Source organism: Heterodontus francisci, chromosome 19, assembly GCF_036365525.1.
Source record: "Heterodontus francisci isolate sHetFra1 chromosome 19, sHetFra1.hap1, whole genome shotgun sequence".
Classification (NCBI taxonomy): Eukaryota; Metazoa; Chordata; class Chondrichthyes; order Heterodontiformes; family Heterodontidae; genus Heterodontus; species Heterodontus francisci.
The window spans coordinates 23,384,374-23,411,904 of NC_090389.1; the positions used below are offsets into that span (position 1 = coordinate 23,384,374).

General features: G+C 41.6%; 1 protein-coding gene across 5 annotated transcripts in view; it reads left to right on the forward strand.

The window, feature by feature from the left end:
• The window catches only part of itpr1b (inositol 1,4,5-trisphosphate receptor, type 1b), a 556,093-nt gene that overhangs the window by 205,196 nt on the left and 323,366 nt on the right, over positions 1-27,531 (forward strand). For all 5 annotated transcript variants that reach the window (XR_010976943.1, XM_068051457.1, XM_068051458.1 and 2 more), the window contains 7 exons: positions 4,180-4,334; positions 12,149-12,248; positions 12,332-12,492; positions 14,616-14,757; positions 22,207-22,365; positions 22,922-23,094; positions 23,841-23,960. Coding sequence is in view for 4 of the 5 variants with exons in the window: in XM_068051457.1 (XP_067907558.1) it covers positions 4,180-4,334; positions 12,149-12,248; positions 12,332-12,492; positions 14,616-14,757; positions 22,207-22,365; positions 22,922-23,094; positions 23,841-23,960 (1,010 nt within the window). In the remaining variant the exon portion in view is untranslated. The remainder of the gene's footprint in view (positions 1-4,179; positions 4,335-12,148; positions 12,249-12,331; positions 12,493-14,615; positions 14,758-22,206; positions 22,366-22,921; positions 23,095-23,840; positions 23,961-27,531) is intronic.

Consider the following 27,531-nt stretch of genomic DNA (forward strand, 5'->3'; position numbering starts at 1 on the left):
TAGATGAGCACTTGAAACGCCATAGCATACAAGGCTACGGGCCAAGTGCGGGCAAATGGGTTTAGAATAGATAGGTGCTTGATGGTCAGCATGAAAACGATGGGCTGAAGGGCCTGTTTCTGTGCTGTATTACTCTATGACTCTGACATCCCAAGCTCAAACTTTAAAAGAAAGGCTCTTTCAGATCTTGCTGCTGCTTTCCATCAGTAGATGTGACATTGCACTATTCTCCCAATTTCTTGAGAATTTTAATCTTTATTCCTATTCTCTGCCCGCTCACCCCCCACCCCTCAAAAACATACAAAGTCAGGATTGATTTACAAAGATAATTTTGGATCAAGTTTGGAAGCTAGAGTTATAAACCAGTTATAAATGTCAGTATAATTGAAAGAGTTTGTACGCATCTCGTGCTTGTTCTCACTTTAGAGCTATCAACTCGAATCCCATTTCATGCCTACCTTCAGTATTTTTGAAGTTTTTGCTTAATTCCATCAATGCTGTAGTTGATTTGGCTTTGAAAGTCAATACTGGTAATGTGTAACCCATATTCTATTAACTGAATTGAAATGATTTCTTCCTGCCTTTCCAGCATTTGCTTCCAGTACTAATTCTAAATCTACAATTTCCTTTCACTATTTACCCTTTTAAAGCTTTGAACACTTCTATTTAGATTCCTTCCCTTTATCCTATTTGTATGTGTATATATATATATATATATATATTTTTTTTTTTTTTTAAACCTATGTGGTCCTTGACTTCATAAACAGAGGCATAAGAGTACAAAAGCAAGGAGGTTATGCCAAACCTTTCGAAAACACTGGCACCAGCTGGAGTATTGTGTTCAGTTCTGGGCACCACAACCTAGAAAGGATGTTAAGGCTTTGGAGAGGGTACAGCAGAGATTTATTAGAAACCTACCAAGGATGAAGAGTTTTAGTTAACTACAAAGACTAGAGGAACTGAAATTGTGCTCAAAGCAATGAAGGTCGAGGGGCGATGTAATAGAGATGTTCAGAATTATCAGGGGTTTTAATCGCGTCAATGGGGAGAAACTGTTCCCACTGGCAGGAGGGTCAGTAACCAGAGAGCATGGATTTAAAATAATTTGCAAAAGAATCCATGAGTTGTTCTGATCTTATGCAGCAAGTTGATGCGATCTGGAATGCACTGCTCGAAAGGGTTTCAGTATTCAGATTCCGTAGGAAATTGGATCCCTACTTTAAAAAGAATTTGCAGGATAAGTAGGCATTCAGGAGAGTGGGACAAACTGGGTAGCTCTTTGAGAGAGCTAGCAGGCATGATAGACTGAATGGCCGACTTATGATTCCAGTATTTTTCAATATCCTTCCAGAATGAGTTGACTAAAATGGCACATCATACGCCAGCTGTGATCTAACTAATGTCTTGGACAAATTCTTCATGTCCTTGTTTTATATTCAATGCACCTATATTTAATACTTTTTTTTTTTAAAAAAGGTTCTTGCACAAACTTTAAAGAACTGTGCATCTGCACTGTTGAACCTCTTTGTTCCTCCACTTCCTTAAGAATTTTACTACTTGGGGTACTTTGCTGTTCTCTGATCATTTTAATATGTAAATATATAAGTTGAGGATTCGTTTACAAAGACAGTTTTGCTCACCTTCACCCTTCTACTTTGAAATTGTTTCCCTTCTCTGGTCCGATGGTATGCTCTTCCCACACTTAATAATAACACATAACTGGATAAGGTACCCTGTATCAATTACTAGATGTGCAAGCTGCTTTGGCTGACTGACCTCTTATTTTTTTTTTTATTTCATTCCTTGCACAAAAAAGACCCTGACTCTTGGGTTCTTCCTCTGTTTCCTCCTCCACCCCCTCCTCCCAACCCCCTCCTTTATCCCTGTCTCTCCATGGTTTGGCTGAGATTGCAAATGCTTCATCTGATGAGTCACAGTCTTGATCAAAATCTTGGTTAGTTCAAACTGATACTTGTCACTTTACAATTCCCATGATCAGTCTTCCATTGGTGCCTATTATTATTTTGGAAAAGCAAGTGTTCAATAATAAAAATGGGGGGTGAGCTTCATTTTTTTAAATATCTGAGCTACAGTGAAGCTGCCATAAATGTTAGTTTTATTTCTAATTGTTTTCTTAGTTTTCTTAAGTGGTTAAAATTTGCCAAATTTTTCCATTCACATGCCCAATGCTTAGATGCAGAATGTAGATTTTCACATTTAAAATTGCGAACTTGTATTTCAAACATCAGTCGATTTTTCAGAAACCTTGTATATTTTCCTTCTCATGATTCACCATATCGCAGTAATTTTGATTGTAGAGCATACTAATTTATTTTGATTACTGTAATATCTTTGAAGGAGTAATTACTCCTTAAGTAAGATTGTGGTCCCTGTTTTTCTGATTTAAGTTTCCTCCTTTTAGCCCTTCTCATCCCTCAGTTATCGTATATCTGCAGTAAAAGCAAACTTTGTTTTTTTCCACAATTATGGTGCCAGGGCAGCTCCAGGACTCGTCAAATTAGACCCTGTGTAGGTAGGAATAAAGGTTATTTCAGAGTATTACCACTGTATCCAATCTCCATTCTATGATTCGCTACTGCCAGCTCTGCTAAGAAATGTAGTCATGCTTAGCAGGTTGGACTGTAAGCGTCCCCATTGGATTGCAAGGCAATCAGCTTGCAAAACATGACTTCAGCCCATCAGCATATGCTAATTTTGGGTGGTACTCAACTCCTTTTCCAATATGAAAATTATCACAGAATTGTAGAATGAAACATCACAAAAGGAAGCCGTATGGGCCATCATGTCCATATTGGCTCTTTGAAAGAGCTATCGAATTTGTCCTACTCCCCTGCTCTTGTTCCCATCACCCTGCAAGTCTAACCTTTCCATGTATTTATCTAATTCCCTTTTGAAAGTTACTATTGATATGCTTCCACCATGCGCTCAGGTAGTGCGTAAATAGTTTTTATAGTTCACTTTGCTGTCAGTAACCACCTTCACCATGCAAGTCAGTTTGGAATTCACATCACGCCTCCTCCCATGAGTATTGTGTGTTTGAAAGGAATATTTTGATGGAGTCACTGTTCCTTTGTTGGTCTCCTTCAGTAAGTCCTGTGAATTTGGTGTGTGGAAAGAATGAGACTGCAGATGAAAGTGGGATGTTAGTCTGAGGGGAGTTTTAGTGCTGGGGCATTATGCAACTTCAAGGTTTTTGTGTGAACCCAGTGCCATCTGTGAGTCAGTAACTTATAAGAAATTTCCATTACATTGAAGATTATGGGTGGGAGTTTACACTCTTTCCCCCATGGTGGGTTTGGAGGCAGGGAGGGTATAATATCAGGTGGGATGGTAGTGTGCCGGGGGTGGGGGGAGGGGGGTGGGGTGTGCCGCCATCTTGCTGACTCTGCCGAAATTAAGTGCAGGGTGGGAAGGCTTGTGAACGGCCTTCCCACTCCACCACCAACTGAGGCCCTTAACGGGGTAATTATCCCCTAATTAAGGGCCTCTTGCTGCTCCAGCCTCAATTAGCCGTGCAGCAGGCGGCCTTGTCGCCACACAGGAAGCACGGCACACAAAACCTTGTGGGCTGCTTCCTGGCTGTGGCGCGGGGGGACGATGGGGTCCCTTGTTCGAAGGCACTTGAGTGTCTGCACAACAGAATCTGGTATAAGGAAGGGGGGTGCCTTGTGAGGTCCACCCCCCTGCCCTTGCTGACGAACCCCATTTACTCCCTCCCCCCTGACTCCCACCCCGGTGAGACTCCTCCTGCCCTGATCTACCTCGAGCCTGGTTCCAGCACTGCTCCTTGGTGTCTGATCGCTACAACTACAGCCGTGATGGCGCTTCAGCTGCCTGTCTCTGATTGGCTGGAAACTCTGCAAGGCCGGGACCTCCGGTGGCGGGGTCCTAAATCCGGCGGAAGGCCTGCTGCTGTCCAGTTAACTGCCTGATTGGCAGTAGATTCGATGGGCCTTCCATACAAGAGCTGATATGGGGATCACGGCGTCGCTTTCCCCTGACATCGAAACCCCTGCCGCCATCACAAAATTCCAACTAATGGGTCAGCAGACATCATCAGTTATTTTCATCTGCATCTTTAAGGTCCATTTAGCATTCTGTTCTCTTCCAGCTTTCTATCTCAAAATGTTTAAATCTTGTGTGTGTTGTCTTCGCCAGATTGACTCTGACCAGGAAGCCTTGAGAAACCGAATACGCACCATCCAGGAGAAGGTGATGTACACGCTCGTGTCAGTGCCTGAGGGGAACCATATCTCCTCTATCTTTGAGCTAGATACTACTACTCTGCAAAGAGGGGACTCTCTTGTTCCAAGGTATGATTGATTTGTAGCCAAATTAATGCGTTTGGGCAAGTTCAGATGTAAAAAGATACAGATTAAATGTTCATAGAACAGCTGCTCAATATTCAAAACATTATGCACATAATCACCAAAAAACAAAATTCAAATGTGGTGCTGGTGTTACGTCTGCTTAAATTTTTGAATTTATATTAAGTTCTGATATTCTGGGAATTTTTTTTGAGTTCTAAATAAAATTCCCTGTATTTCATAACTGAAAGGGTCACTCACTTAATGGAGAATTTTTCAGAGCAGATAATGCTCAGAATCTTCTTGCAACTTAATTGGTCTGGCAATTTAGTCAAAAAGAAAGACAGACTTGCATTTATATAGTGCTTTTTAACCTTAGGACATCCCAAAATACTTTACAGCCAATGATGCACTTTTGAAGTGTAGTCGCTGTTATAATGCAGAAAATGCGGCAGCCAATTTGCACATAACAAGGTTCCACAAACAGCAATGACCAGATAATCTGTTTCAGTAATGTTGGTTGAGGGATATATATATTGGCCAGGACACCAGGAAGAACTATCCTGTCCACTTGAGAGGGCATAAAGGGCATCCGAAAGATGTCACCTCTGAAATGTCAGAAAAGCTGAAGTCTCTAGAGTGGAATTAGAATCCCTATTTTTTTTTTTTAATTCATTGTCAGGACATGGGCCTTGCTGGCAAGGTCAGCATTTACTTCCCATTCCTAAATGTACTTGAGAAGATGGTGGTGAGTTGCTATCTGGAATACAGCTGAGTGTCCGCTAGGCTATTTCAAAGGGCAGTAACTTCCGACTCGCATTGCTGTGGGTCTGGCATTGCACATAGGCCAGACTGGGTAAGGATGGCAGATTTCCTTCCCTAAAGGACATTTGTGAATCAGATGGCTTTTTTACAACAATCTGGTGGTTTTATGGTCACCATTACTGATGACTCGTTTTTTATTACAGATTTTTATTTAATGAATTGAATTTAAATTCCTTTGCTATTGTGGTCGGATTTAAATGTGTGACTGGATCATTTGTACAGGCCTCTGGATTACTGGTCCAGTAACATAACTACTGTGCTACTGGACCTATTAACAAAGAGTTGAAACTGCTACCACTGTACCAATGCTAATAGAAATGGCAATCCAGCACTGTCTGGCACCTTTGGAATATGAGGGATACCTGAACTTAGGAAAGCTGCGCGGTCTAGGTTCTGACTTTGTGTTTTTTTTTCCCACGTTGGTGACGGTCAAGAAGCAAGGGCAAATCCAGCTGTTGCCCAATAATTTCCGAACTTTCATACGCTGGTGACTATATATGAACCAAGACTCTTAATAGCCAGTAGATATTTTACTTCATACGTGACTAAAATTAAGTATAAAGGCTTTTCTGAGCTCATTTGCAGTTCAGTAGGTCAGTCATATGGAGAGTTAAAATTTTATAACTGTGTTCTTTGATCAAGGTGTCCAAGTTCAAGTTTACCTCAGAACTCTTAACCCATTTTTGTTCAGAAGAGCGCACTGACTCGCCACTGGTGTGGCTGCAGTGGCACTGTTTTAGTTGCATGTACTAATTTCAGTAGGAAATGTCTTGCATACACTCACAATACTAGTAAATGAACTTCACACATATAGTTAACTAATAAACATCTAGCACCATTCATTACACAAGGATGTAAAGCACTCTGAACAGTCAAAAATGCACTCACTTGTTTTTACAAAATGTTAAAGTACATGTGCCTATGCCATGCAAATCTAAATACTGAGATCATTTGACCAATGATGTCTACTATTCCATTTTTAGTTATTAATCAGAAATGCAAATAGACAGATCTGGATTCCCATTTCCATGTGACCAGCATATTGGACAACTGACTTTTGGGAGTACTGATGACAAGATTCTCTCTTTAATGAATTATGCATGCTCTCTGTGCAGGAAAGTGGGGAAAGGTTTGTTTTCCACCCAGCCACCACCCACCTCCTTAAAAAAAAACGTTTCAGGGACAAATTGCACCTTGCCAAATGGGGCGTTCTTTGTGCATCAACCTAAACAGTGAATGCCAATAGAATATGTTATTTATCACAGAGGGTATCACAGTCAAGCTCAGTTCAGTTCTTACCCAGAAGCCATGCACATGCACTTTCCTACACAAGTCGCTGGACTACCATAGGCAGCTGAAACACTGGCTGAATTTCCCTTCTGCCAACTTCAGTCCTAGGTGAGGTTAGCTAACAGTGTACGAAACAAGAATTGAGCCTAGGACTTACTGCTTTGTGTGGTTATGTATTGCCCTTATCCATTAAGCCATTGAGGAAATTGTTGTGTGAGTTCTATATTTCCTTCGCATTTCTCTTGGAAAGGTATCCTAAAATCAAGTAATCCAGTGTATACATCAATCAAGAGACTGCTTTCTCAGTTTAACATCTTCTCTATCTTTGGATGACACTTAAAGCAGAAACCCATCTGCCCTCTCAGGTGGATGTAAAAGATCCCATGACAATATTTGAGCAGGGATGTTCCTTTGGGGGCCTGGCTGATATTTATCCCTTGATCCGCACAACTGAAAGCAGACCAACTGCTCGTTGTGGACCCTCACTGTGCACAAATTGGCTGCCATACCTCCTACATTACAAAATCAATTAGATTTCAGAAGTACTTCATTGGCTCTGAGGTACTTTTAGGCAACCTAAGTACATGAAAGGTGATAAATAAATGTGTTTGCACTTCCTTTACATCAGGTAGAGCTCTTGACCAACTGCTGTAAGTTGTTGTGTTGATCATCTGCCAACCATGTGACTTGGTACAACTCTCCAGTTTTGGCTTCTTATTATCACAAATGTCAATAAACAAACCACCTTTCAATGATAAATAGAGTGACGTTAAATGGCTGGTGCAGAAACTATTGGAAAGAGAACTTTATGTAAATGCTAAGTTTAAAATAAACTTTGTCCATGTATTGGGTATTTGAAATATTCAGTGACCAGTGTCTTGAAAATACTATTGGTAGCTTTTTCGGATCAAGCATATGAGAAGCCATCTATTTTGGCAAATGTGCCCAAATAAATTGTCACGAACTGCACTTTTTGAAGTTCAGCTTACTTTATTTGCTCAATGGTAGTTCTCAAATAACCAAACTTATACATGAGCCTAGATTGTAGATTAACTGAAACTCTTTGACAAAATACTGGCTGGATGGGCATGTGAAATTTATTTGCTCCAGTTCATTGTAATATTCTCTGTCAGCTTGCCTCCACTAAAAATACATTCGAGCATCACTCTTCCATCAACTGACACTGATTGGCGTGTTAAACATCCATGAGCCAATAAGTGTCAAGTCTCTCTATTGGTGTGCAAACAGATCTTAAAAGGACCCTTTCCCAAACTATATGGTCCAAACCCAGACCTAATTCTATTCCTATTTGATCCTTGGGTTAATATGAGATCAGGCTGGTGAGACATAATCAATCCACATATAGTCATCGCCCAGTACACTCATTCCTTCCATCCAATAGAAATTGTTGACTGGCCACAATTGTGGCTACGGTTACACCGTTTTGACCACATGCACTAATTTTATTAGTAAACACCTTAGATGACACTTACACTATAGAGGAAACTAGACTTTGTGTATATTTACTTCACAAGCACCTGTCAACATTCGATAATTAAGGAAGGAAGACACTCCACTATTAAGAACCACTTTCACACTCTGCTTTTCATCTTGCCAACAAATTCATGCAAAAAATGAAGTGCACATGTGTATTGAGATCATGTGACCAATGGCAGTGCCTATTACTTACGTTATTAATTTACAAATGAGTGATGTAGCCAATCAGACCTAATTTCCTAAATCGCCACAGGTGACTAATGGTGAGCGTATTGGACAAGACTGCTCCAGATGAAAAGAAATCTCATATCCATTGATGGTACCATGAAGAATTGGGTCCATACTCCTGCAAGCCAAATCACTTCATGCAAGCAATTTGTTCTGTGCAGAAATCTTCAGCATAAAAGATTTCTTCGATTTTTTTTTTTTTTTTTTTTCCCTTCCTTTCCCCAAATCAAACCAGCAATTCTGAGTGTTGTGTGAGATTTTTAAGACATTGAAAGAGTAGTTCTGTTAGAAATTTGCAAACTTGTTTGCTCCACAGTTTGAGAAATCCCAATTCAAAACATTAAATCGCTTCAACAAGTCACATGTTTCACGATAAAGCACCCTCCCCAAATACCATATTTAACAAACTACCTCAATACACAAGGCTACTTGAATGCATGCTAGTTTACCAATACCTTCAATAACTCCATGATCTGACGAATAGTATGTCTACATGATTATGTGGTGGTCAATCATGATGCATCACTTCATGTAAGCAGAAATCTTTTTTTTTTTAAGAGTTCCGTGCATCAAAACAAAACTCTAGTTAATATGTGTTAACAGTTGATATGTCAGGGGTTACTATTTTTGCTGGAAATCTATGTTGGAAAATGCTAGTTATTGCCATCTTATGCTTTAGAAATCTGAAATGGGAAGAGCATGACTAGCATAATTTCAATTTGCAGTAATCTGTTTTCCTTTAGTGATGTCAGTATTTGCCTACCCTGCCCACCCCCCCCCCCCCACCTCGTCCCAATTCCTAAGCTACATATTGTAAGAAAAATCACTGTTATAATATAATACCTGAAGTACTGAAACAATGTGCAATCAAATGACCATGAGCAGCTAACCTGTTGGTCTTCTATCAGATCATTCAACCTTTCTCCAAAGTCTGTGGCTCACTATATTGGGTGCTAAGATTCCAATTCTGGCCTCCTGCGCATCCCTGATTTCCGTTGCTCCACTGTTGGCAGCAGTGCCTTCAGCTGATTTTTTTGTACTTGTTCCTGGGATGTGAGCGTCACTGGCAAGGTCAGCATTTGTTCCCCATCCCTAATTGCCCTTGAGAATGTGGGGATGAGCTGCCTTCTTGAACCGCTGCAGTCCTTGTGAGGTAGGTACACCCACAGTGCTGTTAGGAAGGGAGTTCCAAGTTTTTGATCCAGCAACAGTGAAGGAACGATGATATATTTCCAAGTCAGGATGGTGTGTGTCTTGGCGTTTCCATGCACCTGTTGCCCTTGTCCTTCTAGGTGGTAAAGGTTTTGAATTTGGAAGGTGCTGTCAAATGAGGCTTGGCGAATTGCTGCCGTGCATCTTGTAGGTGGTACACACTGCTGCCACTGTGTTGGTGGTGGATGGGGTGCTGATGAAGTGGGCTGCTTTTTCCTGGATGGTATTGAGCTTCTGATTGTTCTTGGAGCTGCACCTGTCCAGGCAAGTGGAGAGTATTCCATCACACTCCTGACTTGTGCCTTGTAGGTGGTGGACAGGCTTTGAGGATTCGGGGGGGTTTGGGTGGGGGAGTTGTTCACAGCAATCCCAACCTCTGACCTGTTCTTGTAGCCACAGTACTTATATGGCTGGTCCAATTAAGGTTCTGGTCAATAGTAATCCCAGGATGTTGATTGTGTGGGATTCAGTGATGGTGATGCCGTTGAATATCAAGGGGAGATGGTTAATTCTCTTATGTTGGAGACAGACTTTGCTGGGCACTTGTGTGGCACAAATGTTACTTGCTGCTTGTCAGCCCAAGCCTGAATGTTGTCTAGGTCTTGCTGTATGTGGACACAGACTGCTTCAGTATCTGAGGAGTTGCAAATGGTACTGAACGCTGAGCAATTATCTGCAAAGATCCCCACTATCTGGTGGAGGGAAAGTTATTGACGAGGCAGCTGAAGTTGATTGGGTCTAGGGCGCCACCCTACAGTGATGTCCTGGGGCTTAGATGTTTGGCCTCCAACAACCACAACCATCTTTGTGCTTGGTTATGACTGCAACCAGTGGAGAGTTTTCCCCCTGATTCCCATTGACTTCAATTTTGCTAGGGCTCCTTGATCAAATTGGTCAAACTTGGTCAAATACTGCCTTGATGTCAAAGGCAGTCACTCTCCCCTCACCTCTTGAGTTCAGCTGCTTTGTCTATGTTTGGACCAAGGCTGTAATGAGGTCAGGATCTGTGACCCTGGCAGAACCCAAGCTGAGCATCGGTGAGCAGGTTGTTGCTGTGTAAGTGCCACTTGATAGCACTGTTGAAGACACTTTCCATCACTTGGCTGATAATTGCGAGTAGACTAATGGGGCGGTAATTGGCCGTATTGGATTTGTCCTGCTTTTTGTGGACAAGACATTCCTGGGCAATTTTGCACATTGTCGGGTAGATGCAAATACTAGCTGTACTGGAACAGCTTGGCTAGGGGTGTGGCTAGTTCTGCAACACAAGTCTTCAGTACAACTGTCGGGATGTTGTCGCGGTCCATAGCTTTTGCTGTATCCAGTGCCTTTAGTTATTTCTTGATATCACATGGAGTGAATCGAATTGTTTGAAGACTGGCATCTATGATGGGGGGGGCCGAGATGTACAATCTACTTGACGCTTCTGGCTGATGTGCTGGACAATCCCATCATTGGGAATGGGAATGTTTTTGTAGCCTCTTCTGGTTTTTTGTTTAATTGTCCACCACCATTCACAATTGGATGTGGCAGGGCTGCAGAGCTTTGATCTGATCTCAGTCGTGGGACTGCATAGCTCTGTCTATCGCATGCTACTGCCGCTGTTTAGTATACATGTAGTCCTGTGTGGTAGCTTCATCAGATTGACGTCAGATTTTGGGTATGTCTGCTGCTCCTGGCATGCACTCTTGCACGTCTCATTGAACCAGGTTGATCATCTGGCTTGATGGTAATGGTAGAGTGAGGGATATTCCAGGCTATGATGTTACAGGTTGTGATTGAATACGATTCTGTTGTTGATGGCCCACAGCACCTCATGGATGCTTAGTTTTGAGTTGCTAGATCTGTTCTGAATTCAGCCATTTATCACAGTGGTCATTCCACACAATACAATGGTCAGTCCTACCAATACTGTCTTGGGCAGATTGGCGAAAGTGAGGCATGGTGATGGAGGCATCTGGGGCATTGTCTGTAAGTTATGATTCTGTGAGTATGACTATGTCAGGCTGTTGCTTGACTAGTCTGTGGGACAGCTCTCCCAGTTTTGGCACAAGTTCCCAGTTGTTGGTAAGGAGGACTTTGCAGGGTTGACTGGACAGGGTGTGTCATTATCGTTTCTGGTGCCTAGGTCAGTGTTAGGTGGTACGTCCTATTTTATTCTTTTTAGTCTTTTCTCTAGCGGTTTGGTACAACTGAGTCACTTGCTAGGCAATTTCAGTGGGCAGTTAAGAGTCAACCACATTGCACTTGGTTTGGAATTACATATAGGCCACCGGGCAAAGATGGCAGATTTCCTTCCCTAAAGGATATGAGTAAACCTGGTGGGTTTTTACAACAATCCAGTAGTTTCATGGTGACCATTACTGGGACTAGCTTTTTAATTACAGATTTATTTGTTAATTGAATTTAAATTCCACCAGCTGTCGTGGTGGGATTTGAACTCGTTTTCTCAGAGCTTTCGTTGTGGCCTCGGGATGACTAGTCCAGTAAGATTACCTCTACACCACCGTTCCCGTAGCCTTGGCCCGATAGCTCTGGACTTCCCTCATTAAACCTCTCCCTTAAGACAATCCTTAAAACCTACCTCAGTGTCCAAGCTTCCAGTCCTAAAATCTCATTATGCGGTTAGGTGTCAAATTTTGTTTGATCCTGTGCAACAACTTGAGACATTTTACTACATATCGGTGCCAAATAAATGCAAGCTTTTGTTGTTTTTGTAGTCCGTCATTGAAAAGTTATATTTGACTCCAAATTAATGTGTGTTTCAGGAACTCTTATGTTCGACTTCGGCATCTCTGCACAAATACATGGGTTCACAGTACCAATATTCCAATAGATAAAGATGAAGAGAGGCCAGTTATGCTGAAGGTAATTTTGGAAAAGATAAAGGTAACAATTAAAAGCCAGTGAATTGTTGGTACTTAAATTGCTGCTATCTTCTTCCATCTCAGATTGGCACCTCTCCAACTAAAGAGGATAAAGAAGCATTTGCTATTGTACCCGTTTCGCCAGCTGAAGTGAGAGATTTGGACTTTGCCAATGATGCCAGTAAAGTGTTGGCTTCAATAGCTGGCAAGCTTGAAAAGGGCACTATTACTCAGAATGAAAGACGGTAGGTGACATCTTTTAAACCGGCAACCAGTAATTTACCACCTACATTTTCCTGACCTGTTGGAACATGAAATAAAGGCCTGCTACCCGACCCGAATCCAACGGGACCCAACGACATGTGTTGGGTTCGGGTTGGGTCACTCATCCGGGTTTGGATTGGGTTGGGCCGGGTCCAGGTCGGGGGGACACAGCAAGAAGTGTTAAAAGTAAAAAACCTACCTGAGCTGGGAGTCCGGGACATCAAAGAAGGAAGCTCTGAGTCTGTGCAGTGAGCGAATGAGCGCCTCTATGACGTCATCAGGCTCGTGCTGCAGCTTCCTGAAGATTGGGAGTCGCAAGGTAGGTAAATGGCACATTCTGGTGGTCGGGCTGGGCTGGGCTCGGGTCGGGCTCAGGTCGGGTTGGGCTTGGGGAAGAAATGCAAGGACTCTGGCTGGGTCGGGCTCTGGTCCGGGTCGATGTGGTTCCGTCAGGTTCGGGTTGGGTTTTTTTTTTGTGACCTGAGCAGGCCTTTAACATGAATCCTCCCTTTTACTTGTCTTACATTTGTGCAGTCGACACAGGAACATTTGAGATGGTTCGATGAGCTGATATTAAGTACATTTTGGACATTGGTCAGGAAATGCCAAAGAACTGATCATCCTTGTTTTTCATACAGACTTGGCATTAACTTCATGGTCAGTTAAAAATTTACAACAAGCCTGAGGATTAGACGGGTGGTTTGTGGAGATTTGAAAAAATATATCCTGTGCTGTGAATAAGGATTCAACACCTAGAAATGCAGAAAATCTGACTTCCAGAAAAAGACTATTGGTCTATCAAATCCATCCTTTTGCTGTCTGACAGTAGTTTCTTTTCAAGATTCTTGTCCAATTTGACCTCAAGCTGAGCTGTTTTGCCCCTGCAGCTTCCCTTATTAAACTGTTCTAAATAACCAACTGCATTCTTTTTGACAGAAACTACACTGGAAAGTTAAAATTGAAGGACACTTCATGGGCATGCAGACAGTGGGGAAAGAGGAAGTAGAAATTTTCAGGCACTTATTCTTTGCACTCAAAATAATCCATGTATAACGTATTCAATATCTTTATCTCTGTGCACTTCCCATCTACAAAACCTTACTTCCTGTTGTCATACTTTTTGGTCATTCTTTTCTTCCATTGTAATTTCCTATTTCCGTATTTATTTCAGAAGTTTCCTATGCAAACTTTCCATGCTGTACCTAACTCCTTTCACCAGATAAATCCCAGCTCCTCGACCTTACCTCTGCATCAACCAGCTCTAGTTTTCTTCTTCCCAGATCGCTGTAAGATTTGCTGTTTAATTATGTTGTAAATCAAAGTGCTGAAAAATACAGACAAAATGCATGAGGAATGGATTCTAATTAGGTCCAATTATTCTCTCTACCCCACTCCTCAAACACTGGTACACTGAAGACTCTTCTAGGTTGGGACTACCCAAGTACAACTACACAGGAGGGCATATTCCTGTGTTTCAGGCCTTCCTCCTAGGTAGATGTTTGGCCCATATCAAGTATTTTGCTATAAAGGAACTGCACAAAGAGGAGTTGAGGAGAGCAGGGTTACGTGGTTGTATTACTGGACTAGTAAGCCAGGGCACGAGTTCAAATCTTACTGAGACAGTTCTGTTTAAAAAAGAAAAAAAGCTGGGATCAGCAAAAGTGACTATGAGCCATCGGATTGTCTTAAAACCCCAACTGGTTCATTAATCCTCTTTAGGGAAGGAAAGGTGCCTGATAGGTGACTGCAGTCCCACGCCAACATGGTTGATTCTTAACTGTTCTCTGAAGTTGGGCACCTAAGGTTGGGCAAAAAGTGCTGGCTGTACTAGCGATACCCAGATTTTGAGAACGATTTTTTTTTTAAAAACCAAATTGTCATTCTTGCCAGGCTTGGATGCCAATCACTGAACGTTTAAAAAGTTAAGTACTGGTCAGGACATGAGTGTCAAAATCATATCAGAAAAATATACCCTCGTATTTGGAAAAAAATGTGCAAATATTATCTTATTGTAATACTGTATTGTAAAGTGTATCAGCTGTCTTCTAAACTTGAGGTTTGGGCTCCTTGAACCTTTTTGTTTTGTTGAATTTATTTTCAACAGTTTTGTTACAAAACTTCTGGAAGACTTGGTTTTCTTTGTTGCGGATGTTCCAAATTCAGGTCAAGATGTGCTCGAGGTGGTGATCAACAAGCCAAACCGAGAGCGACAGAAACTCATGAGAGAGCAGAATATTCTAAAACAGGTGAGATAACAAAGCAGGGAAAGGTGGTAGGGAGGTCTCCACTATTTCTGCTCAAAAGTAGATCTTAATTTGGAAATCGTTTTTTCATTAAATGGTTTAATCTGAACGGAACTGTTCCATGTTGCATTAGTGAAATTGATGAATGTGGCAACATTTGGAGTGTGTGTATAATCACGTGTTTATTTGTATCACGACACTCTGTTATGATGATCTCTTATGGCTAGCCATTCTAGAGTACTGCTTAGTGTTGTCACCCTGAGGCTGTTTATGGGTCTGCTTGGCACAAATGAGGGAACTATTGCAGTTTTTGAGTACTGAAGTGATAGCAATAGTAATGAACTTGTCCACTTGTCGCAGCTTTTACGTTGGCCTTAGTGTGCTGCGGGTCACACTGGTTCCTGACAAGCAGGTTGTAGGCACCTGGCAGTAATCCTAATGTAAACTTTGCTGGATTTGCTGAAACCAGTGTTCTGAAAGTGCTTCCATTTTACAATATTTTTTGAGGACTCGTGTTTTAGAATTGTGGAGATAGATTCATTGGAGGACTGAAGTGATTTCGTAGATGCTGGACTTAGTTCTTTTAAAAGGGTCACTTACTAGATGTCACATGTCTTCAGCTAAGTAAACAACAGATGCCTTCTGACTATGGGAGTTGTTTACAAGAGAAGTGACATGTCGATTTATCTTGCTCAAGAGTGGGTTTCATTTTTGAATACTGTTTTGAGTCAGTTTGGAGGTCAGCCTGCTAAAAGAGATTAGTTCATCTTTCCTCCACCTCTTTGAGAAACCCTCAGATTCAAGTGCAAGAAATAGAGAAATTGAAGCAGCATTTCTGCTGAGAAGCTTCTGGAAGACTTTCTCTCAACATCTCCTGAACGAACTGCTTCTGAAAACATCCCAGTGACTGATCTACATGTACTCTGACACCAGACTGTATGCAATCTGGGATATAACATATCTTATCCTTTTTGTTCAAGATTTAATAAGTACTTTGGGCAAAGCGTCTTGATTTTTCTTTTAACGTGTGTGTGTGTGTGTGTGTGTGTGTGTGTGTGTGTGTGTGTGTGTGTGTGTGTGTGTGTGTGTTTAGAATGGATATATATATGTTTACTGTCATATTTCAAACTGTGCGGTAGAGCTTTGCATCTTTATTGACTAAGTCTTGTTTTATAATAAATTGATGCTTTTGTTTAATAAAGAAACCTGGTTGGTGGATTTTATTCTGAAACTAAAATAGAGTATATAGTTGGCTGCATCAGTAACTGCTTACAGATTTAAATATATGTTGTGACCTGTGGAGAAGTGGAACTAGAGAAAGACTGTGCACTGCCCCTGCCTTGGTCATAACACCAGACACATTTTTTTCGACCAGGCCTTCTCCGAACTAATTCTTTGCAGACCTGCCAAGTTTGCATTGGAGTTTATGCCGGATATGTGAAGTTAGGGAGTTGGGAACTGGCAACATCAATGTAAAAAGGCAATGTAAAAGTTGCCATGGTGAGGAATTGTGGGAAGATCTCAAACTGATTTATTTTAAATTGGCTAATTTATCCTCAATTTCTCGGAATAATAATTCAACATTATTTAAGTATTAAATCCTTTTGAAACTCTGAACTCCACAGTTCAAAAATCTTCACTGTCTCCTGGGTTATGTAATGGAAGAACAAACTAACATTTATATAGTGCCTTTCATGACCCCAGGACTTCCTGAAGTGTTTTGCAGCTGATGAAGTACAACTGACATTGTAATATTTATCAGAACATAGTTCATTTGTCGAGTTTCTACTTGTGCATTTGCCATTTTCCTAGCCAGTGTTGTCCAATAAGATTTTGATGCTCGCCAAATTTGTGGCAATCAGGTCACCATATTCACCACATGATACAAAATATATGCAATATTAATTTTAAAAATGCACAATCTTTTGAAAATAAGTTTGAAGTTTTAAACTGTCAGCAATCAAGACCAATACACTCACTTCCAGAGCCAGGAGAACAGCTTTAAAAGGGTTTTGCAATCCAACAGTTCTACAAAGCAAGCCTGCTGTATACATTCTCAAAGGGTGGTGACAATCTGTTAACTGAAGTGCTCTGTTTCTGACCTGGAAGCTGAAGGGCCACTTGCTTCATGAAACAACAAAAATTGTTTGCCATTTGTTATAAAAACAGAAAGTGCTGGAAATACTCAGGTCAGGCAGCATCTGTGGAGAGAGCAGTAGAGTTAATGTTTCAGGTCTGTGACCTTTCATCATTTGTTACCTTCTCTGTTCCTGTTCTCTCTGGATGCCTTTGGACAACATTGACTAGGAAAATGGCACATGCACAAGTAGAAAGTAGATGGTGGGTGAGAAAGTGATCAGGCCAAGATGTTCAGCCTTCCACAGTAAAATAACCTGTTGACTTTCAGCAAGGCTTAAATGAGAGGAATGTGCACAGTGCCATAGGATACTTGGGATCCTGAGAACCATTCACTAGTAGAGAATCCAACTCTTCAGGAAAGGGGATAGTTGGAAGTTGAAGTTGGAAAGAGTGCTTTTATCCAACAAAAGCTAAACCATCCATCTGTGTAATTCTGTATTAATTTCCAGTGGTATAGAAGCGTTCACCTGGATTATGTGCTCAACTGTTGAAGTGGGACCTAAACTCATGACTTTCAGACTCCGAAACAAGAGTGCCACCACTGAGCCAAGGATGACACCTTAAGTAGGCAATAATGCAAAAGTCAATATGATAAATTGCAGGCAAATGGGTAGATGTGTTTTTATTTCCATTACAAGTCCCAAGACCAATGAACGCAAGGCTAACTCAAAATTAAATTAGACAATAATTAAACTCTTGTTCTCCGTTGTTAAAGATTAGACAAAGTGTCCTCATCTGCTACAGTTTTCCACTTCTGTCTGTATGCTTATTTGTGCAGCAGGCTTTCCTGATGGCTTTCTGTGGAAAATAAAGACTTGTATTGTGGAGGACAGAAAAGAAACGCTAAAAGTAAATGTTTCCCTAGATTGACAGGAAACGGGTAGTGGTGTTCGCTGAGGGTTTTGTGCCAGATCTCTCTCGTTTTCCATTCATGATAATTTAGACATTGGTGCAATAGTGATAATATCACTATTATAGTGATATAGTGATAACCGTGATAATGTCAAATTGGGAGCATGACCATTTATTCAGAAAAATGCAAAATGTCACACGAGGACACAGACGAGTTAGTAGAGTGGGCAGATAGGTGGCAGAGAAATGTACAATTTTTTTTGGAGAAAGAGAAAGAACAGTGAGTATGAGTACACTGTAAATGGTAAGACTCTTAACATGGAAGAAATCTAGAGAAGCAGGTACATAAAAGTTTACAGATGAATTGGATTATAGTTATTGTACATAGAGGTATTAGATGTCAAAGCCAGGAGATGATAAATTTCTGTGAAACATTAGTTAGGCCAACTTTGTAAAATTGTGCATGTTTCATAGGAAGGTTATCAAAGCCATGGAAAGGGTACAGTGAAGGTTCATGAGTGATAGGTCTTGGTAATGGTCAAAGGCTCAAGAAAAAAGCCAAGAGGCTTTCACTGGAACAGAGAAAATTGAGAACAGATCTCAGTTATGAAGGGTTTTCAGAGGATGAATAAATGTGACATTGTTAGAGGGTGAATTGTGAAAGATTGTTTTCACTGATTGGAGCCATTGACTCAAGTATCATTAGAAGGATTGTGGGATGAGTTTTTTCTGCACAAAGGTTCATTAGAACATGGAATGCTTTCCCATAAGTGACATACTGAGGTAGTAAGTATAACACAGTTTAAAAGGAATTGAGTAACAACTTGAAGAGGAAGAAAATAAAGTAATTGTTTTAGAGTAGATCATTCCTGTTGCGTTAGCACAGCACAGAGATGATGCTTCAGATGGTCCCCTGCTTTGCTGTAAATTCTGTGGTGTACAGTTATCTGTAAATGCCAACATTTGTAAGGTCCTTTTAAATTCACAACCAACATTGAACCAGTTGTTTGCCCTTGGAATAAGTCTCCATCCATCGCACTTGTGAAAGTATGTGCTTATCTAGACTGCAAATGGATTGGAATACTTATTGTGAGAAACCAACAGGGCTTAAAATGTCTTTGAGGTGAATTTTACTCATGGTAATGTGACTCAAAATCCACAAAGTCTGGCTTTACGTGCAAGACAGAGAGGGCTGGAAACATCTCACATGCACCATGTTCCACTGTTGGTAAACGATCAGCAGTGGTCATCACAAATTTACTAAACTATCTCCCATACCAAAGAAAGAAGTTGCCTTTATATTGTGTCTTTAACAATCTCAAGAACCCAAAGCTCTTTACAGCCAAATAAGTACTTTTGCATTGTAGTAGCATAAGAAGTACAACAGCCAATTTGTGCATGGCAAGGTCCTGCAAATAGCAGTGAAAAAAATGACCATACTAACTGGATAAATATTGGCCGGAGCACTGGGAAGAACTCGCCTGCTCTTTTCCAACTAATGCCATGGGACTTTTTACATCCGCCTGAAAGCAGGCAGGGCCTCAGTTTAAGATCTCGTCTGAAAGGCGGCACCTCCGACAGTAGCACTCCTTCACTGCTGCACAGAAGTGTCAGCATCTCTGGAGTTGGACTTGAACCCACAACCTTCTGACGCCGAAGCATGTTCGAAGTAGACAGCATTAGCTTAGAAGGTTAGAGATCATGCCTGACAAACCACCTTGATTTCTCTGAGGATTTTGCAGATTAAATGAACAGTGGAATTTCCTATGATAGGAAAAACTTTCAGAAATTCCAAATAAGATTGTGCATTAAAGGTACTTAGTGAAAATGAAAGCCTTAGGATCCCTGGGTACTGTACATAATTGGATGCAAAGTTGGATAAAGGATAAGAAGTCGAAATGTGAGGGTTTAGTGATTGGACCTTTATTTCTGATTTGCGTAAATGACCTGGAAGATTGAAACTGCAAGATTCAGATTTGCAGCTTACTCCAAAATGAGCAGTGCGGTGAAAGCCATGGATGCAGCTAGGGATTTGCAGAGGGATTTGGATAATTTATGCCATCAGGTTGACGTTAACTGATGGCAGATGAAATGTAGCAATGTCAAATAAAATAATGCGGGTTGGTGAATGGAGCAGAATTAATACAATTACCTGTAGAGCAGTGAGCAGCAGTGAACTTGTCTCTGTGAGTATCCAGGTGAGGTAATTGCTAAGATATATAGTCAGAGCGGAATTCAACTCTGCTAAGGTTGTGTTGAGGCAATGCATTACAGCTTATAGCTGCCAGGAAAAGAAGCTCAATAATTTCCATCTTCACTATCTGCTGCACATTTCAGTATATCCTGGCAGGACAAAATCACAAATGTGGCGGTCCTTTCGAAGGCAGAGCTCCCAAGTGTGTTGACACTAATCAAACAAAGGCGGCTTCGGTGGATCGGCCACATCCGCAGGATGGAAGACGGTCACATACCCAAGGACCTTCTGTATGGTGAGGTAGCCGGGGCCAGACAACCAGTGGGGCGCCCAAAGCTCCGCTTCAAGGATGCTTGCAAATGTGACATGAAGGCCCTAAATGTCGATTATCACACTTGGGAGTCACTAGTTGGCGAAAGAGGGAAATGACAACACATCCTGTGGACTGGTGTGCATCACCACGACAACCAGTTGCTACAGCAGTTTGGCAACAGACGCCGACATCAAAAACAACAACTCAGTGTCACTTGGCAGTTTCACGTGCAGCACTTGTGGCAGAACCTGCCTCTCAAGGATTGTCCTTCACAGCCATCAGCAAAGGTGCACTAAGAGAAGACGTTCCACCGAAAAGGATTGTTTGCTGTGTGTCCATCATCTTTCGTAGATGGAAGGATGCCAACAACTGCAATGCATTGATTAGATCAAATTTGGAAAACAATGTCTAATTCTAGTCATTGCACAACAAAGGAAAATCGAAGCATTGGAGAAAGTACAGGAAAGATTAATTAGTCTAATTGAAAGTATAAAGGAGCAGACAGTGAGCTATCAGGGTGTTTAAAAAAAATGCTCAACTCTAATCCTTGGGAGATGGTTGAGGGCGCATGTTCAAGTATTAACTTTCTTGGGTAAGGTAAATAACTTTAAAAGAAAGCAAGGTAATAAGACTACAGATCACAGGTGCAACAGAACAGGTATCAGAAAGAAATTATTTATGCAAATATCTGGTATAATCTGCTGAGCGAAGAGGTAGTTGGGGACATTTAGCCATAGTTGGATGCTGGATTGGGAGATCTTGAATGCAGGAAGGGCGAGCATAGTGGGCTGAATGGCCTTTCTTGGTCTTTGGCAATTTTGCCACATGAATCAAGTGTATTTGGCTTCTGATTGTTAGGAAACCTGTGATATACACATTACTGTATGGTGAGCAGGTTACCTGATGCCGAGCCGTTACTAATGCTGCTTTGTAATGGGCTGGAATTGAGACAAAATCTCTGGCCTCTATTATATAAACTCAAACTCTTTCCCCAGCCCCTCCTCCAACCCACCACTCTTTTTTCCCCCCCCCACCCCACTCCCACCTACCCACCCACCTCAACCCCCACCAACCCCTTTGCAGGCTGGCTAAAACCAGATAGAGGGGCAGTTAAAATAAAGTGAGGAATTTGCTCATTCCATTCCTGCTCTATCTGGCCGACTGTAGTTTTTGCAGGTAAAAATGATGTCCTTCCCTCCCCCCTCCTGCCCCAGGAGGCAGGGTGCCCTTTAACTTAACAGATCAGACTGGCAGTGATTCATGCTGATGTCAGCGCCAAGTCAGATCTTGCGTGTGTAAGTGAGGCCCAGGAGCTATAATCTCTCTTGGCTCTCTGTATACAAGCTTGTCACTCTCTGTGATCTCCTTCCATACACTAATCCTGCCCTGAGTTAAAATCAATCTACTTTCCTCTAATACCATTGTTATTCCTTTCTTTCTGTCTTGGAGGTTAAGTAGCTCCTGTAAATGTGGCAAAGATCAGAAACTCACTGCACAAGGATCTGTGACAGAAAACCCCATCCTACCACTTTGATGCTGTACCAGCCAGCCAATACATGCATTACATAGAATAAACAGCACAGAAATAAGTCATTCAGCCCAACAGGTCCATGCCAGTGTTTATGCTCCACACTGGTCTCCTCCCACCTTCATCGCAGTTTAGCAGCATACCATTCTATTCCTTTCTCCATTATGTACATATCTAGTTTCTTCTTGAATGCATCTATGCTATTTACCTCAGCTACTCCACATGGTAGCATGAGGGAGGTGTGGCGCATGAGGGAGGTGTGGCACATGGGGAACAATCTATAATTCTGACCAAAGTTAAATGGATTCTGCTGTTGAGCCAATACTGCTGCAGTTTTGAAGCAGTATCTTGTAGGTTTTCAGTCCATAAACCTGGGTAGCACGAGGAATATTTGGTGTTAACTTGGTTACTGTCTTGATTCTGTAGATCTTTAAGCTGCTCCAGGCTCCGTTCACAGACAGTGGTGATGGCCCTATGCTGAGGCTGGAGGAACTCGGAGATCAGAGGCATGCCCCATTCCGACATATCTGCAGATTGTGTTACCGAGTACTGAGACACTCCCAGCAGGACTACAGAAAGAACCAGGTACGAGGGCTGAAATACTGAAACTCCTTGTCACGTGGCCTCTAACGATGATGTGCCTGTTACAAACTTCATAGTCTAAAGTAAGCATCCCGTCCACATGTTGCAAATGCAAAATGCATTTTTGTTTAACTCATCTTGCTTCATTGACTGGATAATATGATTTAAAAGAAAGCTTTTAACCTAAGATACTGGGAGGCTGCTTAAAATTTCCATCTGATGGTAGAAAATGGGGTTGAATTTGGAGGTTACACAGTTGGTATTTTTCATATAATCTCACCTACATGAAAAAATCCTGCAAAATATAAAAGCACCATTTAAAAATTATAACAGTGAAGAAAAGTCTGTTTCTATGAGTACAACAAATCTCCATTTTAGTGCGTGTTTTGACTGGGAGGGGGGGAAGGCAATGAGTAAAGAGGTACTGCTGGAGATGGATGGAACTTGATTGGTCTTTTTCCTCCGTCTGAGTAAAGATGGAGACAGCTTTTCAGGTGCTTTGTTCAGGCGTGGATTTTTTTTTTTGAAGCATCTCTTATTTGAGTGCTCTGTTCCCCAGGAGTACATAGCAAAGCAGTTCGGCTTCATGCAGAAGCAAATTGGATATGATGTGCTGGCCGAAGACACCATAACAGCCTTGCTGCACAATAACCGCAAGCTCTTGGAGAAACACATCACAGCAGCTGAAATTGAAACCTTTGTTAGCCTGGTCAGGAAAAACCGTGAACCGAGGTGAGATGGTTTGGGAAGCAGCGCAGTGTTTTATCACTGGGTTTACAATCAGTCCAGTGGCAGATTAATTTCTTCTTCCAAAAAAAGGTTTTGTTTCTTCTGATGCACAGACAAGTTTCCCCATCTTGAGCAAGGTTTTGACCTGGGAAAACGCTGTTAATGACAGGACTGCACATAATGAAGGTGCTGCACTAAACTGTCAAAACTGATTTGACGGGATAAAAATTGAGCAAGTTATTTTACAAACTTCAATTTTTTGTCCAATGCATTTTGTACACTTGTCCATAAAGGATTTTATTTTCAATGAGTGGGAAAACCCTCAGCCCACCCTTTGCCATCTACCTCCTGTTCTCTTGTCAATATTCACCTTATTTGCCCCCATACCTCCACCTCCCTTGAACCCTGTACCTCCCCGGCCCTTGACTACCTCCTCCCTTGCCTCCTACCTCACCCTCTCTTCACCCCTCTGTTTGTCTCCCTTATTCACCCCCTTCCAACTCAACCTCCCTTAACCTCACTACCTCCACTTCCTCCTTTCCCTCTCCCCATACACCAGGCTGTGCAGTCCTAAGCATCTGCTTATTTTATATGTCCATCAGATATTTGCTGTTGTGTGGTTCACAAATACTTGACTTTAACCCAGCATTTTATATATAATTTGATCCAGTTGTTTATCTGTATAGAATGGGGGTTTTTTTTTCAGTAATGATCTGAACTCTGACTTGTGAAGTGTTTCTCATTTCCAGGTTTCTAGATTATCTTTCTGACCTGTGTGTGTCCAACAACACAGCCATCCCAGTTACCCAGGAGCTCATCTGCAAGGCCGTGCTGAACCCAGCTAATGGTGACATTCTTATCGAGACAAAGTACGTCATGCACTGCAAAGAGAAAAGGAAACTCACTGCTTCGGTCATTATAGTACCTGAGCTCAGTTTAGTTGCATGTGTGTTTTACATTTTTGGAGGATGACGATGCACTATTCATTTTAAAATTCATTTTTGGGATGGGGGCATCCCTGACCAGGCCAACAATTATTTCCCATCCCTGAATTGCCCTTAAGGAGATGGTGGGAGCTGCCTTTCTTGAACCATTAGAGCACCTTCACCGCATGGACTATAGCAGTGCAGGTGGGTAGGAAGCTCCAGGATTCTGACCCAGTGATGATGATGAAGCGATGATATATTTGCAGGTCAGGATTTTGTGCAACTTGGAGGTGGTGTTTGCATGTGCTTTCCCTTGCCTTTCTAGGTGGTGGAGGTTGTAGGCTTGGGAAGTGCTCTTGAAGAAGCCTTGGCAAGTTTCTTCAGTGAATCCCCTGGATTGTACATGCTGTGGCCATGGTGTGCTGGTGGTGGGGGTGAATGTTTCGGCTAGTGGGTGAAGTGCTGATTAAACTGGCTGATTTTGTCCCTAAAGAAAAGCAAAATACTGCATATGCTGGAAATCTGAAATAAAAACCAAGTACTGGAAATATTCAGGTCAGGCAGCATCTGTGGAGAGAGAAACAAAGTTGACGTTTCAGTGAAGTGATTTATGACTTTAACTCCTTATAGGGACTAAACCAAATCAAGAGTACATCCCTATGAATCTCCTTTAATCAAGTTCAAACCAGACAAATTCTCATAGGCACTTATTTGGGTCCAAAGAATTGTACTAGCTTTCCCTCAAAGAAAGAAAGCCAACAGAGAATATTACCATCTTTCAGATAGCCATAATTATTAAAATAGGCTAAGTCATAATTATCCCAGATATTATAAAGGTCTGGGAACTTTCTTCAATACATATCTCTCCACTTAGAGAGGGAGTTCTTTGTAGTTGTATATAGAATGCTACATGAGACGATGTATTTACTTTTATAGATTTATTAAAGAATTTAACATGCAATACACTTCTAAGTGGATAAGTATATCACAATGTGAAATATTACTAAAAGAGTCTGTCATAGAATCCAAAAGTTTAACCTTGCTAATGTTACAGCAAAAATATATTACAATAGCCAGAATATCCATCAAAATTTAAAGTAAACCTTTTGCCTTAAATTCCCCTTAGTTTTTAGTTTAGTTTAGAGATACAGCATTGAAACAGGCCCTTCGGCCCACCGAGTCTGTGCCGACCATCAACCACCCATTTATACTAATCCTACACTAATTCCATATTCCTACCACATCCCCACCTGTCCCTATATTTCCCTACCACCTACCTATACTAGGGGCAATTGCTAATGGCCAATTTACCTATCAACCTGCAAGTCTTTGGCATATGGGAGGAAACCGGAGCACCCGGAGGAAACCCACGCAGACACAGGGAGAACTTGCAAACTCCACGCAGGCAGTACCCAGAATTGAACCCAGGTCGCTGGAGCTGTGAGGCTGCGGTGCTAACCACTGCGCCACTGGGAAGCATTGTTTGAGGTTTCAATGCTTCTAATCATTGCTTCAAAACCTCTCATGTTTATACTGTTTCTGAAGTGTCATCTGACTTTTAGCATTTAATTTCCCAACTTGTTTCTGGTTCATAACTGACACCTTGAAATTTTCTAACTCTACCTTCTTAAAGGGGAATGTCAGTGAGTTCTAAAAACTGACCATCCATTCAATCCCTAACTCTAAAAGGCATAATACACTATTTCCAAATTCTACTTAATTAAGCCTATCATACCTATATTCCATCACATCAGGTCTGTGACCTTTCATCAGAATTCTGATCGATGACCTTTTGGTTTCATAAAACTGTTTGTAAAGCTACAAAAGGTGCATTTTCCGAGGCCTTTTGAAGATGCTTCCGAACTTCTGATTTACAGTGTCTGCTGTGACTCAGTTGATAGTACTCTTACCTCTGAGTCAAAAGGTTCTGGGTTCTAGTCCCACTCCAGGACTTGAGCACAAAAATAAAGGCTGACACTCTAGTGCAGTACTGAGGGAATGTTGCACTGTCAGACGTGTCGTCTTGCAGATGATGGGTTAAACTGGGGCTCCGTCTGCTGTCTCGGGTGGACATAAAAGATCCCATGACACTATTTTCAAGAAGAGCAGGGGAGTTATTTCTGGTGTCCTGGCCAATATTCATCCCTCAATCAACATCATTATTGCATTGCTGTTTGTGAGATTTTGCTGTACGCAAATTGGCTACTGCATTTCCTACATTACTAACTGACTACACTTCAATGTACTTCATTGGCTGTAAAGTGCTTTGAGACGTCCGGTGGTTGTGAATAGCTCTATATAAATGCAAGTCTTTGTTATTTTTGATACTGTCTGGTGCATTGGTCTGCTTCTTTCACAGACTGCGTTCAATTTGTGCTATCATGGGATTCAGCATATTTCCAAACTATCTAAGTGAAGTTCTGCTAAATTTCTCCTCAACCCCAAAGGATAGCTGAGCCAGCCCCAGTGGTATCCACCTAGACTTGCCTTGTTATTGTTGAACATTTTCCTGGCCTCTCCCCTGAATTGCCCATGGATGATAGCTATGTGGAAGCATCCAACTTGCAGATATCTTATCAGTTAAACTTACGCATAAACTTCCCTGGAGTTTGAGGAACTTGATTCTTTTGTTTCAAGAGTTTAAGTAGTCTTACATTTAGTGTTTAGTACTAAGAGGGTGTGTCCTGTTACCAGGTTCAGTTATGTGCAGCTTCTTTTACGAGTAGCGTGCCCATCAGTAACAGCATGAGACAAAATATTGGATTTGTGTTACCTTGCTTAGCTAAGTGAACCTAGTTATGTTGAATTTTGTTCTAGGTTAGTATGTTGCCTGCCTATATTGGCTAGTAACCTGTTTTACTGTGTGTGGCCACTTTTGTTTTATCCAACTGTACTCAATACTCATTCAAAATGTGGCAATTGGAAGGCAATCAAGATCTTCCTTGGAAAGTATTGGACCAGTGGCTAGGAGGATCCATGACTGTATAAGTGTAGCACTTGCATGCCAGTGCAAGTGTAAGGTGATACAGATCTAATGCTGCCTCCACACATTAATAAAGTGGGGCAGAAGGATTGGACCCAGGCTAGACCATGAGAATGTGACTAATCTCCAGTTGGAGGAAATTATCAAAATGGTCACCCAACTCAGCAGTATATAGGTGGCAGGCCTCGATTTCATAGAACACAAGGATCATTAAAAAATGTTCTCCCTTTGAAGTGACTGGCAACTTTCACCAGTGTTAATTCCATTGTTGCATCCAAGTGTTCAGATAACATTAATTGACTGTTGCACGCACTAAAATCTCCAAGGACAACAAGGATAGCTTTAACTTGACAGCTGTGAATGAGGCTTTGAACAGAGTACAGCACCAGCTGGATGAGTCACATTTCAAGAATAGACTCCTGTGTACATTTCCAGTATGACCATGACCAAGTAGGTCAGCAATTCAGTAGAGCCTCACTGTCTTAGTCAGAGTACTCCATTGCTACTCTCCAAAACAAGTGGGCCAAGGAA